The 16224-nt window shown below is 39.9% G+C and overlaps 1 protein-coding gene across 1 annotated transcript; it reads left to right on the forward strand.

Moving 5' to 3' along the window:
- Nucleotides 1-389: 389 nt before the first annotated feature.
- LOC311079901 (urea transporter 2) lies at nucleotides 390-16129 on the forward strand (the record flags this gene model as incomplete). Its single annotated transcript, XM_084109622.1, has 8 exons — nucleotides 390-511; nucleotides 1175-1364; nucleotides 3073-3201; nucleotides 3322-3514; nucleotides 4403-4550; nucleotides 15588-15719; nucleotides 15795-15844; nucleotides 15953-16129. The coding sequence occupies exons 1-8, from the start codon at nucleotides 397-399 to the stop codon at nucleotides 16127-16129; spliced, it is 1134 nt and encodes a 377-aa protein (XP_083965748.1). The 5' UTR covers nucleotides 390-396.
- Between the last annotated feature and the right edge of the window lie 95 nt (nucleotides 16130-16224).

The following is a 16224-nucleotide window of genomic DNA, read 5'->3' on the forward strand; positions in this document are numbered from 1 at the left end:
TTGAAGTGATAGATGACAAAAAAAATAATAATAATAAATGCAGTACACCGATATGTTCTTTCACATGGTAATTTGGGTAACAAAATATAACAGAAAGGGTAACAGAAATGTGAATGATTGAGGAAGATGCGACAGATTAACTTTACCCGGCTCTGCCCAGCCAGGGCAAATGTGTTACAGTACGTGAGTTAAAAAATATATAATATTAACCTTCACATGTCAAGAGAGAACAGGGGAAGTAGAGAGAGAACAGAAATCACAATGTCTAGAAGAAAAAGACTGGGGAGAGGGTGAGAAAAGGGGGCGAGGACAGTGGAAGTAAGGAAGTGGAAGTGCGATTATCAGAGAGTTCAGTCTGAAATTCCCTATAGTAGATGCATGACTTTGACTGGCAACATGTGGATTTTGGAAAAAAACACACCTCAGCAGCCCGGAGGCCTAAAACAGCGTGTCATCTGTGCCCTGCTGTACTGCACTGGAGAAATGAAACAATTACACACTCACATACAGGGTAAGAGGCCACCATCCTACAGTACACAACATTCAGCTCATACTAATATAATGTAAAAGTAAAGGAGTTTATAAGATCACAACCTATAGAAAATATTGTTTTTTTCCTGAAAATAAAAAGCATGATACAATTACTTAAACTAAGTAAACTGTGCTGAACTATCAAATTTGCATGGATGCACATTGCACATATAATTAAAGTTGATAAATGTTGTTAAAGTTTATATAGGCCTATGTATTATTTAAAAGGACTATTAATCTTTCAAGAAAACATGTATTATACCCTCTTCTTCCTCAAAAGAGGTATTGATTTCATGAGTCAGAGGCAGTGTGGAAAGTTAAAAGTAATGCATCACATTATTGCGTTACTCCCTTAAAAAGTAACTAATTGTGTTACTTAGTTACTTTTTAAGAAAAGGAATGCATTACATTATTTTTGCGTTATTTTTTCTCACCAAGTCTGGGCGTTTTATAACAAAAAAGTGCTATGTTTGGGCAAATGTAAAGACCCTTTCACACCAAAATTGAAATAATAAGTCCCAGACTGAAGGAAGTTCAAATTCACACGTGTACAGTAAAGAATTTGTATTTTTGGTGAACTATCCCTTAACGCTCTATGTATCTCTCTCCATCTCTTTCCCTCTTTTCCTACATTCTCTCCCAGATAAATCCTTCCCGCTGCAGCTCTCTGAGTGGTGTTTACGTGGGATCTCGCGGGTGATTCTGCTAAACAACCCCCTGAGTGGAGCTCTGATTCTGGCAGCATTGCTGCTGGAGAGCCCCTGGCAGGCTCTGCTGGGGATGCTCGGCCTTTTGGCCTCCACCCTCACAGCTATAATTCTGGGACAGGACTGGTGAGGAATTACACACCCACACATGCACAAAAGCATACACATAGACCAAAACATGCACAAATAAATGCATACTTGGGCAGCCAAGTATGCATGAATAAAACAAAGGACGTGCCTATAGCAAAAAGCTAAACAAATAAAAAACATATAGTGTGCATATTATGCACAACAGAATGCACAAAAGCACAAGAATAAACAGATGCACAACTACAAAAACTGTAGGGGAGCACGGGACACAAACTTAACGCGGGGTTAAATGTAACACGGACCTTTTACATAGTTAGTCAGGGTCAAGCAGGTTGCGTTTCCGCTTATTTTCTCTCGCTGCCAGAAGACGGTCTCCCGCAGATTTATGGAAAGTTTTGATTAGATTTCGTGAAGATACTGGACAAAGAGTGTTTTGACACCATGCAAGTACATTTTTTACATCATACGTTTTTTTTTTTTTTGTGTGGTTTCTGAGTTGGGTGTGTAGGCTACATCACCAAATCTAACTGTATATTACCTTAATCACTGTCTTGTTGGCTAAAACATAGCACCAACATATATTTTTTTGCCACATTTAACTTTGTTGGACTTTCACAAACAATGTTGGAATTTAAATGTCAAAGTATGGTATTTTTTTTACATTTGTTTACTATGCATTGATCACTTTATTAAGAATAGCCTATAGCATGTTTTTCATGCAATAAACCCTTTAAAATTTTATTTTAAGCTCGTTTTTATTATTATTACTGTTATTATTATTATTATTATTAATAATAATTTTGCATGCAGCTGCCACACCAACGCATTCTCATCCTAGGGTGTCATATACTGACGCTTTTGACATTTCGTCTACATCCAACGCACATGGCACCCTTTAGCGTCAGTATGACACGCACAGAGCTTTGTTCGGTTATGGTTAGGTTTAGGTCTGGGTTAGGGTTAGGGTTAGACCGCTAGGAGGCGCCTTCTGGCCCATATCTATCTGCGTCTCATATTGACGCTAAAGGGTGCCATGTGCGTTGGATGTAGACGAAATGTCAAAAGCGTCAGTATATGACGCCTCGGGAAATATAATTAAATTGCATTTACAATTTAGTTATTTATTGCAAAACTGTGCAGCCCTTTCCTATATCTCTATCCATGATATTGATCCATAATAAGGATGACAATATCAAACTATACAGATAAAATAGTACTGAATTATGTGTGTTACACACGAGTGTTACAACTAACCCCTCTGTCTGTTGCAATTAACCCCGGATATGGGGTAAGTTGTAACATTTGCACTTCTGTCACTTTCAGTGCAACTGTACGAAAATGGTAGGTCCTAGTGTTCATTTGTAGCTGAGATGTGTATGTTGCTTGTGTAAAAAAAAAGATTAATCTAACCTAATTATTTTTTTGATAATTGAGCCAAAACCAAAATGTGTTAAGTTGTGCCCCTGATATCCCCTATGTTACTGATTCACTAAATAGAACCGGCTCACAAGAGGCATTCTTGCTGGAATCAGACTTTGTCATGCACACAGAAAACACACATGCTGCATCCACTAGTGTGTTAAAAAGCACATTTTATCTAAGCACTTGACTGGCGTGGCTAAAAGAGAAGCACAAGCTATTTTCCAATCTCACATGTGATCCTACCCTGTAAGTGTGTGTGTGTGTGTGTGTGTGTGTGTGTGTGTGTGTGTGTGTGTGTGTGTGTGTGTGTGTGTGTCTGCAGGGAGGAGGTTTCCAGTGGCCTTCATGGTTTTAATGGGATGCTGGTGGCTCTGCTGATGGGAGTGTTCAGCTCTGCTGGAGATTGGTACTGGTGGCTTCTGCTGCCTGTGTGTCTCGGTGGAGCCACAACGTAAGAGCAAGTTTACTGATACCAAATAGATTGTTCTGTCTTTTTCTGTCACATATTCACATATCCAAATAATTGCTGACCCTCTCAAACCCAAACAACCCTTTTTCTCTCCTGTCTTAGAACTTTTCTTTCCAGCAGTTTGGCTCCGGTTCTGGAACGCTGGGATTTACCAGTTAGCGTCTTCCCCTTTAACACAGTCATCGTGCTGTATTTGGCCTGTACTGGCACTTCTAACCCCTATTTTCCAAACTATCCTGCCCAACCACCAGGGGCGCCAGAGAGCACCAACCACACCCAACTACATGTTCCACAGGTGAGAGGATGAAAGAGAATGGAAGCAAAAAAAATGAGGAATTGAGGATGACAGAGAACATGAGAGAGTGATGTGAAAAGGCAAAAGCAAATTATTTGCCATTCATGCTTTTAAAATATCCTGTCATCTTTTTGATTAGGTTTTATTGTATATTCTGCCTCTCATTCCCTGTAGCTCTTTTGTGTTTGTCATCTTCTTGTTTTGCCTTTTTAACCTCCTTTTTCTGCACACACAATGCAGATTCCTTCTTCAATCTACCTTCATCATCCTTCCATTTTGCATCTCTCCTGAGATGTGTGTGTGTGAGTGTTTAGATCTTTTATGTCATGATGATGATCGTATTTATTGCATTACTCTGGTCTGTTGCATGGCATTAGGTTGTGATGGGCTGATCCACTCTCTGGCACACTATAGCAACTGACTATTATGGGCTGTTTATAGCCAACATATTTATGCACTAATTGTATCTGGTGCTTTTAGCACATCTCCATGGAGACAGCTACATAGGGCAGAAAGAAATAATGGAAAATTATATTTATTTTGTATCTGTTTTTATCTCTCTCTGTCATGAATATTCAGTGTGAAAGAAGCAGAGTTAAAAGCCCATTAAAATAGGCTTTTAAAATTAGCTCATATTATATCTAGCCAGAGTCAGCAAATGACTAATTCACAATATTGTGACAGGATTATAATATGGGAGATATCAGTATAAATATAAATTTGTATCTATGCTTGCATACTTCTAAAAGTTGACAAATCAACCTTTAGCAGGGATACACATTTAAGATAATTTAGATAATGACTATGAAAAATAGATGTCCTCAGCTTTCTGTTTAATTAGGAAATACAATAGAGTATGAAAGAAAAATATTTTGTAATTTCCATCAGCTCCTGCAGGGGATGGTGCTTGGCGTGGGGCAGATCTTTGCATGTGACACTCTAGGCCCATCTCTGCTTATCCTGGGTGCTGTTTTTCTCTTCTCACCCATTCTGGCCGTACATGCCCTCCTGGGATCTGTCATTAGCACTGTGGCAGGTAAGTCAAAAAGAAATAAGAAAACTATTTTTGCAGGGTTATTATTTTGAAGGTCTCAAATAATATCTCAAAAGTTTCTGCTGGACAGCAATGAGACTGAATGGAGACCAAATCGAGATCTGATTTTTCAAGATACCAGTCTGCAAGATCTAAATATTATTTTTTAATTTTTTTATCAAAATATACAAAACCACATTATCGGGGAAAATGCCATCCAAACTCATTTTATAGCTGTTTCTGTATACCAACAATTTTCTCATTTGTTTCTATTTCCATTTCAGAATTGATACTTAAACATTATTAACAATGCTTTTGAGCGATAAAAGAGACACATCTGAGCAATATATATTCTCTGTCTGTATGGTGTTTACAGTTTTTCTCGATTGTTTACACACATTTTCTGAAAGCATGCCTCATATTCTCAGAACTCTAGAACACAAATCCAAAAAAAAACACACACAATGGGCAAAACCCCTCAATTCTCCTGCAAAAGGAAACTTTACATTCAAAACAATGTTATTTCTTCTCAAAATGGTATTTTGTTTTCAAATGACACACACAAACCATCATATGAATAGACATTTATAAGAACCAGTTGAACACTGATGTGCTCAATGTAAAACACTATGATGAATGGAAAACACTTCTTCTCCATTCATTATAATGACTTAGGCCTTTTTTTTGTTCAGTGTTACACTTACTACAGACAGTACATACATAAGTGTGTTGTAAAATATTTGAGAATATTGTTTTTATACTCAGAACACACAAATACATGGTAACAAATATATTTTATTTTTTCCCACAAAAACAATGTACGCAGTGTACATCCCAACCAACACAAAGTTGTTCATACAGTGGTCTACATACAAAACAACAGAAGAATTTACTGTATACAGTTACAGTAAAAAAAAAAAAAAAAAAATCCAATGTTGGCATCCATTGCTCCATTGAAGAGCTCACCTGTTGCCCTTTTATGCTAAAGCTCTGATTGCTAATTGTAAGACTGTGTGACGGGTGTTTGCCCATGTGATGAGTCAGTGTGCATATTTGAATGGCAGTGTGTTCCTTGTGAAAACAAGAGATTTTCTGCATGAAAATTGTGCCAAAAGCAGAGAATTGTGTGTAGTGTTTTGAAAAAAGTGTGTTTTAGAACTGCAATCTGAGTGTAAAGCAGGAATTGTGCTTGTAGTTTAGCAGAATTGGTTCAGGGGGTTGGTGAATGAGTTACATGTTGTGGTCATTGTGTCTCAAGTACCAGAAAATGTGTGTAAACAATCGAGAAAAACTGTAAAAAGGATTTGGGATAGAGATGCTTGCATGGACGGAACAAATCAAACATTGGTGGTTAAATCCTGTCTAGGGTTTTGTGCTGAATTTTCTGGCTGTGTAGCTGTGTTTTATTCAGTCGAAGCAGGCTCCAAACAGATTCCCTCAAACGCCCACTATGCATAAGATGATCATTTGCGTCTGCTGCTTGATAATTAGCCAGTTTTACTGCTGCGTTTGCCACCTCAAGGCCGTGAAGGTGTTTTTACCCTGTCACTCATTCTCTTTTTCATACACACAGACACACACACACACACACACACACACACACACACACACACACACACACACACACACACACACACATACTCTCTGTCTTTTTTATATTTTATATAGTATACAGTACAGCTGTACAGAGACATATGAGTCATCGCAGACACAAAGCACTACAGAGGTAGGGGTAGACTGTGTGTGTGAGTGAGTGAGTGTGTGTGTGTGTGTGTGTGGTGTAGGTAGAAGAGACTGATGTAAGATACCTCGTCCCCAGCACAGCACCCACTCACTGTTTCATTTCATCCCCTGTGTGATTCACACTCACAAACTTCAAAGCTCTCATGTAATATTCCATAAAGGAGCATCAGAGAGTCTTTGGTCTTAATGGAGACTCTGCAGTATATCCATGTGTGAGGGTGTAAGGCAGCTGTCTGTTATTCTCCATAGTAGTGAGGGGGTTGATTTTAGAAAGGAAAAGCCCCATTTCTGGCTTTTTCCTCTTCTCTTACCCTGTGTGTCAGCAGAACACTGACATTTAATTCGGAATGGTTCAGAATGCTACAGGGTTTGAAGACAGATGGAAAGAATGAGAGAAAGCAATGCTGGATTATGGATGGGGCCAGTGGCTCTGACTGTCAGGGGCTACATTTCAAATAATGCATATAAATCAGCATATTGGAATGATTTCTGAAGGATCATGTGACACTGAAGACTGGAGTAATGGCTTCTGAAAACTGCTTTTTAAAATATAAGTATTTAAATATATGTATATATATATTTTTAAAATATATTTATAAGAAAACAGTTGTTTTAAATTGTTCGATTTCACCGTGACCTACCGACCCGGTACCAAGAATTGCAAGGCGGATGCCTAATTCCGTCTGTATCATCCTGAACCTGAAACCTGTCCTCCAGAACCAGTTCACCCTCCAGCCATGGTAGTCAACCCAGTCCAATAGTCCCTCCAAGCCACCTGCACCGAACCTGCTCCACCGGGAGGTCCTGAGGGACTGTTGTATGTACCATCCATCTGTCCCTCATGGACTCAGCACATACCTCTCCGGGCTCTTGACACCCAGGCAGCCAGCAAACCCTCTCGCTCCTACAGGATCGCTACTGGTGGCCCAACATGGCACAGGATATCTCCCAATGCGTCAGAGGGTGCTCAGTCTGTGCCGTCACCAACACGCCAAGGAAGCTACCCGAGGGAAAGTTGGTACCTCTGCCGATACCCAGACGTCCCTGGTCCCACCTTGGCAGTGACTTCATGACAGACCTTCCTCCGTCCAACCATCACACCTGTGTATTTGTCGACCGCTTCTCCAAGGCCTGTAAACTCATCCCTATCAAGGGCCTGCCCACTGCATTCAAAGCCGCAGAACTCCAATCTCGGCGTCTCAGTGAATCTATCATCAGGTTACCATCCGCAAACCAACGGCCAGACTGAGCGCAAGATCCAGGAGATCGGGAGCTACCGGCTCTGCCACCAGCACCAAGACAGCTGGAGCCGCTACCTCCCCTGGGCGGAGTATGCCCACAATTCCTTGCGCCAATCCACCACTGGGCTTACTCCGTTCCAATGTATCCTCGGCTACCAACCTCCTCTCTTCCCCTGGTCCGGAGAACCCTCAGAGGTTCCAGCTGTCAATCACTGGTTCGAAGAGAGCGAGAGGGTATGGGACTCAGCGTACGTGCATCTCCAGCGGGCAGTGCGAAGACACCAACTCCAAGCGAATGTCTGTAGAGCTGAAGCCACCCAATACCAGCCGGGACAAAGGGTTTGGCTCTCCACCCGCGACATCCGTCTTCGCCTGCCCTTCCCCTACAGAACCTACCATGGCCGAAGTACCTCCTCCAGATGTCGCTGACGAGGAGCTAGTGTACCGAGTCCATACCATCCTCGACTCACGGCGGCGGGGCAGCCACCTTGAGTACCTGATCGACTGGGAGGGATATGGTCCAGAAGAATGCTCATGGGTGTCTCGGGATGATGTCCTGGACCCGTTGCTACTCACCCAGTTCCACAAAGATCACCCTGACCATCCAGCCCCCCGAGGTCGAGGCCGACCCCGTCACAGAGTCCGTCAGCCGTCAGGAGCCGGCCATGGAGGAGGGGGTACTGTCACAGAGTCAGCCACACCGTCATAACCCCAATCATCACTCAATCACCAGGACCCGCCCACTCATTCACAATCACTGACTCGCTGCACCTGCACTCCATCAACACACACTTTGTATGCTCCTTTCACTCCTTGTCTGGTCTCGTTGCAGTATACACTGCTTTATGCCAGACTCCTTACCAATCTACTCACCCGAGATCGTCTCGTCCGTCTAAGACGTGCTAAGGGGCCTTGTAGGAACCATGATCCCACCCTGAATGTAAGACTACCTAAGACCTGTTATCTGAAGACTGTGCCTCACACACTCCCTGAACATCCTCACCCTGTAATCAATAACACTCTCATCCCTCCACTCATCTTACCATTCCATCCTCTTTTTTTCATTGATCAATGATTCACTCTTTTCTCCTGGGTGTAGAATTTCTCTCTTACTACGGTGTGAAATTACATCTCTATTTTACAAGACAAAAGCCTACAGAGACTCCCTTTACAAGATTTAACTTTCAGAGTTCTTCACAATCAAGATCAAGCCAATGCGCTGTGTTTGCTGGTCTTATATCCTAAATTATGTTAAACATGTTGACCATCAACCTTCAACCCATCCATCAACCTAAAAACGCTGTATTATGCTGCCAAGCCAGTAGTTGGCGATATCAATTTGTAAAGAAATACCACACGCCTATAGACTGACACATAATACGCATGTGCATGGCGTCACCGTTTTCACAAATATGTGTTTTTGTAGTTTACACCGATACGACAACGGTATCGTTTTCAAAAACGTGCACTTTGAAACCCGTTTTCAAAAGTTTGCATTTTCAGGCCCCCAAAATGCTGTTGTCATGTAAATGAGCGGCCAAAACACATACAAAATTTTACATTTTTATTTGAAAACAGTGTCGTGTAAACGGCCCAAGAAGTTACTTTGCAGACTTGATCAAACTTTACGCTATTAGAATACATGATGTGGTGTAATTTATCATATGTGATGTCACTTCCTTCCTACCTTACACAATCAAGTCCAATCTATAGGTTGAAACAAATTAAGTTAATTGTCAAGACCTTCTACACCAAACTGTTGTACTACTGTACTACTGTTGTAGTGGTGGAATAGTGCAATAGTACCAAAGGTAGTTTATGTATTTGTTTGTCTAGAGATTTCACTGAATCGAAGCATAGGGACCCCTAATGTTATTACGCAGCATGAATTGTGGTCCACTGATAATGAGATCTGGCGTTTAGCAGACAGGCTGTTCATGTTGTCCTCTCTACATGACTCATAGTATAAACCCACTAAAGTTAGCATGGGTTCACAACTGATGATCCCGCACTTATGCACAAACAGGAGCCCGTAACCATGGTGAGACGGAAAACAGGAATAATTAATCCATTCTGGGTCACAGATGTTGAATTTAGGTTATAGAATTGCATAGATAGCATATAGCACTCAATTGTAAGCATTATAACTGCATCAAGAGAGTATGAGTAATGAAAACACTGGAAAAAACATGCTTTGTGATTCACAGCATTTGCATTGGAAATTAAGACCCTCTCACCCTGACGCTGATTCCCTGCTGCATTCAAGATTGTGTGTGTGTGTGTGTTTTGCTACTATTCTTCAAGTCTCAAACTATTTCAGTGACACACTAATCATTAGATTTTCCACATAACACAATCTGTTTTACAATTAATCGTCTACGGATGTTTACCAATTTGCAGCAGCTTGAAATCTGGAGATCTGTACAGCCATGCAAAACGATTCATATGACGCATAAAAACATTTGTTTATAAAAAGGAAACAAATATGTGAGAGAAAGAAACAGTGAACAGACGTATGACCATCCTGGATCACATTGTTGTGCTGTTCAGATGGGAAAGAGAAAGAGAGAATTCTGGGTGTGTCCTTGCTTCCTTCTGCTGCTGCTATTAGGTTTTCATCTCAGAGCTCTTTTATTGGCATCCTATACTGAGGAGTCCTTCACTACAAAACAGCGAAACATAAAGAGTCCCAAAAGAGCAGTCAGAAAGATGCACTCACAGTAGAGCTCATTTTCTTTTCAATGCCCCTGCATACATTACTTGGCGTTTTCAATGAACAGGGTACAAATTGAGACTTAAAAATGCTTCAAAGTAATTTTATTCAGGCTTTTTTCTTTCTTTTTTTCATCAAATGGTCAATAAAAGGGTGTACTTAACTTTATGAATGTTCATCATTATCTGTAATGGGGACGCAGGGGCGAGGAGAGTTGAGGATCTGTTAGCAAGCAGTCTTTATTCTATAGATACAGAAACATTATCCAAACAGGAAGCCGATGGCAATAATTCAAACATGAAGACATAGGAAACACAGGAGACGCAACAGCTTTACATAGAGGTGAAAAGACAATGACCGACAAACAAGGACTGAAACACAGGAGTATAAATACACTGGATAACAACAGGCTACCAAGGAACAGGTGAAGGTGATTAGTTGTCATGTTGACTAACAAGGGTAGCTATAGACCTGATGTAGCCCCGCCCCTTTTCAGCGCTGCACTCGTTGTCTTTTGACTTCCGGTCTGTATTTTCACAGCGATTCTGCGTGTTTAGTAATGAACGACTTGTTTTAAAATATTCCCGGTCGACTGACATTTGTTAAGTCATCTGCTTTAAACATTACAGTCCTCATGATAACTTTTGTTAACTTTACATTAAGTAAATCCACTTCAAAAGCTAATTACTCCTGGACAGCAATGCCATAGAAATATACAGAGCGACCGCAAAAACGGAAGTTAAAAGACAATATTGTAAAGATGGCGGCGCCCTCGTTTCTCTGGCGCATAAGGTCTATAGAAACTACGGTAAACAGGAACTAAACCACAGGCACAGCAACGCAGCAAGACAAAAGGATATCAAAATGTGAAACAAAAAATGCAAAAAAACATTTTATTTTCTATTCATTTTATATACACTACCATTCAAATGTTTGTTGTCTGTAAGATTAAAAAAAAAAAAAAAAATGTTTTTGACTCTTGTTTGCATTCATTTGATCAAAAATACAGTAAAAACAGTAATACTATGACATATAAATTTAAAAAATAATTGTAATGTAATTTATTCCTGTAAAATTTCGGTCATATATGATCCTTCAGAAATCATTCTAATATTCTGATTTGGTGTTCAAGAAACATTTATTATTATTATTATTATTATCATGTTGAAAACAGCTGTGCTGCTTAATATATTTGTGTAAACTGTGATACATGTTTGTTTGTTTTTTCCAGAGTTTTTTCATGAATAGAATGTTTGATCAGTTTTATGTGTCCTTGTTGAATAAAGGTATTGCAGTTTTTTTTTTATTCGCTTTGGTACAATACACAAAATCACAAAGTATCCTTTTCACAACACAAAATAACTGTTTCATCTATATAAAAATTGTATTTACAGTAACTGCCTTTCATAAAGCTCTTACTATCAAACTTTTGATTTGCATCTCTTCTCGTTCAGTTTAATACATTTGTCTATTTAATTCAATGAATAAAAGATTTCTATAGATATTGATTATATAGACTGTTTATATAGAACTTTGTTTTCAATTTACGATATGAATAACCAAATGTAATGAATTATTTTTTACGTAAGTGTTTTATAGATAACCACCATATGTTCAAAGTGTGTACATACTCGTTTGTGTTTGTTTGTGTGTGTGTGTGAGAGAGAGAGAGAGAGCATAGAGCAGGATAGAGTACAAGGGAGAGGAAACCATCAATGACTGTATAACATCAGAATGATCAGGGATGCATCAGTAGAAGGGAGATAGATGGCATTAAATACAGCATTTTACATTATAATACAGTATATGCCATGATGTGATACTGTAAACAGATTACCATGCAGAGACTGCCACATTACTTTAACTCACCCTTCATCTGTGTAAAGGTCAACTACAGTATAGATTCAGTCATATGGCACAGTGAAAACATTTATTGTATTGCCAGCAAACTCTTGTTCTTGCACAAAACCTCATGGCAGTTTCATAACTTCAATTGATACTATTACAAACATCATGAATTCAATAACATAATTTAGGTAGTGTAAGTGTATTTTCTAATGTGGCAACTGTAGCCTGTAATACTGGCTACAACAGAGGGTGATTTGAAACATGTATCTTGCATCGTTTGCTGTTGAATGAACTGATTGTCAAAAATGTCAAATTAAATTGAAAGAAGATCATACTGTTGTGTTTCGGTGATTAAACCAAATGTTCTCATTACATATTACAATAATCTTGTGTTTGAAAAAATCATTATGTGGACTGAAATGTGTATAACTGTAACACATACACGGGATCAGGTTTTGATAGAATGACTAGCTGTGTTACAAGTGTGATAAGTTTAGATTTTTGTACAAAGAGTTTTGAAAATGTACACTAGTGAAAATAGTACCAAAGAGAATATATATATATATTTTTTCATTCTTTCTTCCAAACAAAAACATCTTACTGTTCCCAAACGTTTGAATGGTAATCGTGTAACTGTTGGACAACATGTCTAAATTCAAAATGTATTTTTTTTTTTATAGACAGATCGAATAAACAGATAAACAGAGCAATAGGCATGATAGATAGATAGATAGATAGATAGATAGATAGATAGATAGATAGATAGATAGATAGATAGATAGATAGATAGATAGATAGATAGATAGATAGATAGATAGATAGATAGATAGATAGGAAAGGTGCCAGTTCATGGTATACAAAGTAATGGTGATTTTGACATTTCTTGGTTTCTGAGAGAGCAAGAGCTCCTGAGAGCAATTCCATGTTATGAAGGCAGCTTGTCAAATAAAACAGGGTAAATTGAGGGGAAGGTGAACATGGCTTTCTCTGAAGGTTAACTGATGAATGACAGAGAACTTGTGTTTTTTTATCTTTTTCAGACAGTATGAGGGTCAGAGCTTTCTTGTTCAGTATAGTGAATCCAGACAGAAAGATGATAGGCTATCATAATACCAAAAATGCTTGTGACATATTTAAGTAAATCTATTTTTTCAAATAACATTGCTGAGTAATATAAATATATATTCCAAAGCATTGACTGTTTAAATAAAAACAAAATTATCAAGTGTGAGCATGTGGCCATGCAATATAAAATATTAGATAGGCCTACTGTATACAAGACCTCTCAAGAGACATGTTTTTGAGTTTATCGAATAGATTCATGCTGCAAAAAAATGCATAAAGAGAGAGATCATTAGAGAGAGAAAGAAAGACGCTACAATAAAAGAAAGCTCTTGGGAATGGTGGGTGGTTAGTGAAGTCTGAAAGCTTGGACAGGAATGTGGGGGCAGCAACTACAGACTAAAACCTATATTCTGTAATGAATCTACACTGCCACCTTCAGATCATGAACAGTACTACCATGAACCCAAGTCCTTAGTGTAGTTCCATGTAGGCACTTGTCAGCAACCGCCTTTTTCAAGACAAGTAAAAGCTTTAAAAAAAATATCAAGGAGGTATTACTGATGCATTTTATGTCATATAATAAAATGTGAAAATATCTTGAGCTTGTGTTAACATCTGACCTTATTTTAGGCATTTAAACAAAAACCCATTGACTTTGGGATGATGGAACAGGAAGTGCATAAAAGTTAACCCGGAAAGGGTTTTGTCCCAATATGTCATCAAGGGGGTAATCCATCAGCCGGAAACTGAAGCTTCCCCGGGCGCCGCCATTGATTAGCAGACCATCACCTGCTGTTAGCATTCCATTGACTCCCATTCATTTTGGCGTCACTTTGACAGCGAATAACTTTACATCTGAGGCGTTTAAAGACTCCATTTGTCCATTATTTATTTCTAAAGAAACACGAAAATGTATAAAAGGCTCCATTACCTTGTATCTTACGTTATGGCCCCGTAGAAGCAGTTGTTGTAAAAATAGGCTAACGATTGCGTCATAACCACGCGACTCTCTGTCGCACAGTAGAGAAATTACCGTATGGACAGGAGGAGAAGCTCGCGGGCAATCGGGGGGACGTGGAGGCAAAATGACAAAATAATTAATCAGAATACTTATAAGTTTCTCCTGCTCCTAGCTCATGGACAGCTCCTACTCACGCTCTCCGTCTCTGCAAGTTTCGGAAGGGAATGGTTCAGATTTCTCTTGGCACAGCTACTAGAAGACAGACAGGTTGCTCACGTCACATCTACGTCGTCAAGCTCAGTTTGAGTCTGCGCAGTACGCTCAGCCATCAGGAAGTGAGAGCTTCTAATTGACTTCACTTTTCTCTGTTGAATCCAATGAGGTCGCTGTGTCCATTTCTTTTACTGTCTATGTATGTCATCCCTGCAGCACTCTATTGCAAATTCAGTCTATATGATTTGTTCCATGCCAGTCTATTATATTTCAGATAGCCCAAAATGGCATGTAAAACAAAAAAGAACCTGTCAAAGCGGGTGGTTCTTGGCAATAATAATCTAAAGTGTGGACTGTTAGGCCTTGTCCCAAATGGCATCCTAAACCATTTTCCTACAAATCTGCACTTTCGCAACGTAACGCTGCTTTGACTGTCAGAGTCTGCTGCAAATGCTGCTCAGAACCAAATGACATCCAGCTCCACCTCTCTGGACATGATAGGTGGAGTTAAGTTTAAGGATAGGGCTATAGGTAGGATTAGGATGTGGTTTGACCGTCTAGCTCTAGCTCTACCCATTACGTCCAGCAAGGGGGAGCTGGACGTCAAGCTCCACCCATTTTGGTGTGCCAAAAGCTGAATTGCTACAACAGAAACTAACCCCTAACCCTGCCCCATACCCTGACAGACAGTTTTCGTGAACATTGACCTTTCTTCACGTCCCTACCTCTCGGCACGCCCCACCCTTTCGTCCCACAGAAATCCACACTTGCAGAAAGGGTATCGAGGGCGTATATAAAACGCAAAGGGGGTGCTCGCAAACACTCTTCTGAAAACTAAATGAAGTTTTATGTAACAAAGTTCGGGAGGAGCACATTCAGGTTCCTTCCCTCACCTCTGTCACGACAGTTTCACAGCATCCCTCCACCACCCCTTCACCTCACTCTTGGCTGGTTTTCTATCCCAGTCAAAAAGGGGGAGTACTCTGGGTTTGGGCCAAATTCCGAGCTCGGAGCCCTCTCCCGGACAGCACGCCAAATACGCATAAATTACTATATCTGATTTCATGTACGTGTGAACTTGTGAAAATGACAAATGGGACACGATAGTCTCCTGGACTTCTTAATCATGCACACACTGCAGCCAATGTAAGTCCACAAGACCGTAAGTGCATCAGATGTGTGCCATTTGGGACAGGGCCTTAGTATAATGTAATGGTCAATAACTGGACTGAAGTTCTCTCTGTTGCCCCCTGCAGGCATGTATATGTCGGTGCAGTACAGCTTTCTGTACTCAGGCCTCTCAGGGTTTAATGGTGCTCTGGGTTGCATGGTCGTGGGGGCATTTTTCATATTTAGTTGGAGAACACATCTCTTATCTATTGCAAGTGGTGAGTAATGCACAGATATTTCCTTTGTAGTGTTGTTTTATTGTTGTACAACTAAATTATATATTCCTTCTGCAGCCTTACTTTCAGCTTACACAGACATTGCCTTGAGCAACCTGCTAGGAGTTGTGAGTAGACACACACACACACACACACACTCATGCACACTCTGTCGAGCACATCCTCTGGGTTTCATATTCATCCAGTGTTTGTTTGTATCCCTTTTACCTGTGCAGGTGGGTCTCCCAGCAAGCAGTTGGGCTGCAACTTTGACAGGCACTCTCATGCTGTTGCTGACAGGGGAAAACCTTAAAGAATACAGAATCCCTACCAGAAAAATAACCTCACCAGAACAGAACTTGCACTCACACAAACAATGGTCTGCGGCCAATACAAATGCAACTGATGCATAGTGTTTAAATAAATTCATATATAATATAGAAATATACCGCTGTGACTGCATGACATTTAAAAAAATACTAGAAAATCCATTTATTCAGCAAGAATG

The sequence above is a fragment of the Abramis brama genome (assembly GCF_963993115.1).
Source record: "Abramis brama genome assembly, chromosome: 3".
In the NCBI taxonomy this organism is placed as follows: domain Eukaryota; kingdom Metazoa; phylum Chordata; class Actinopteri; order Cypriniformes; family Leuciscidae; genus Abramis; species Abramis brama.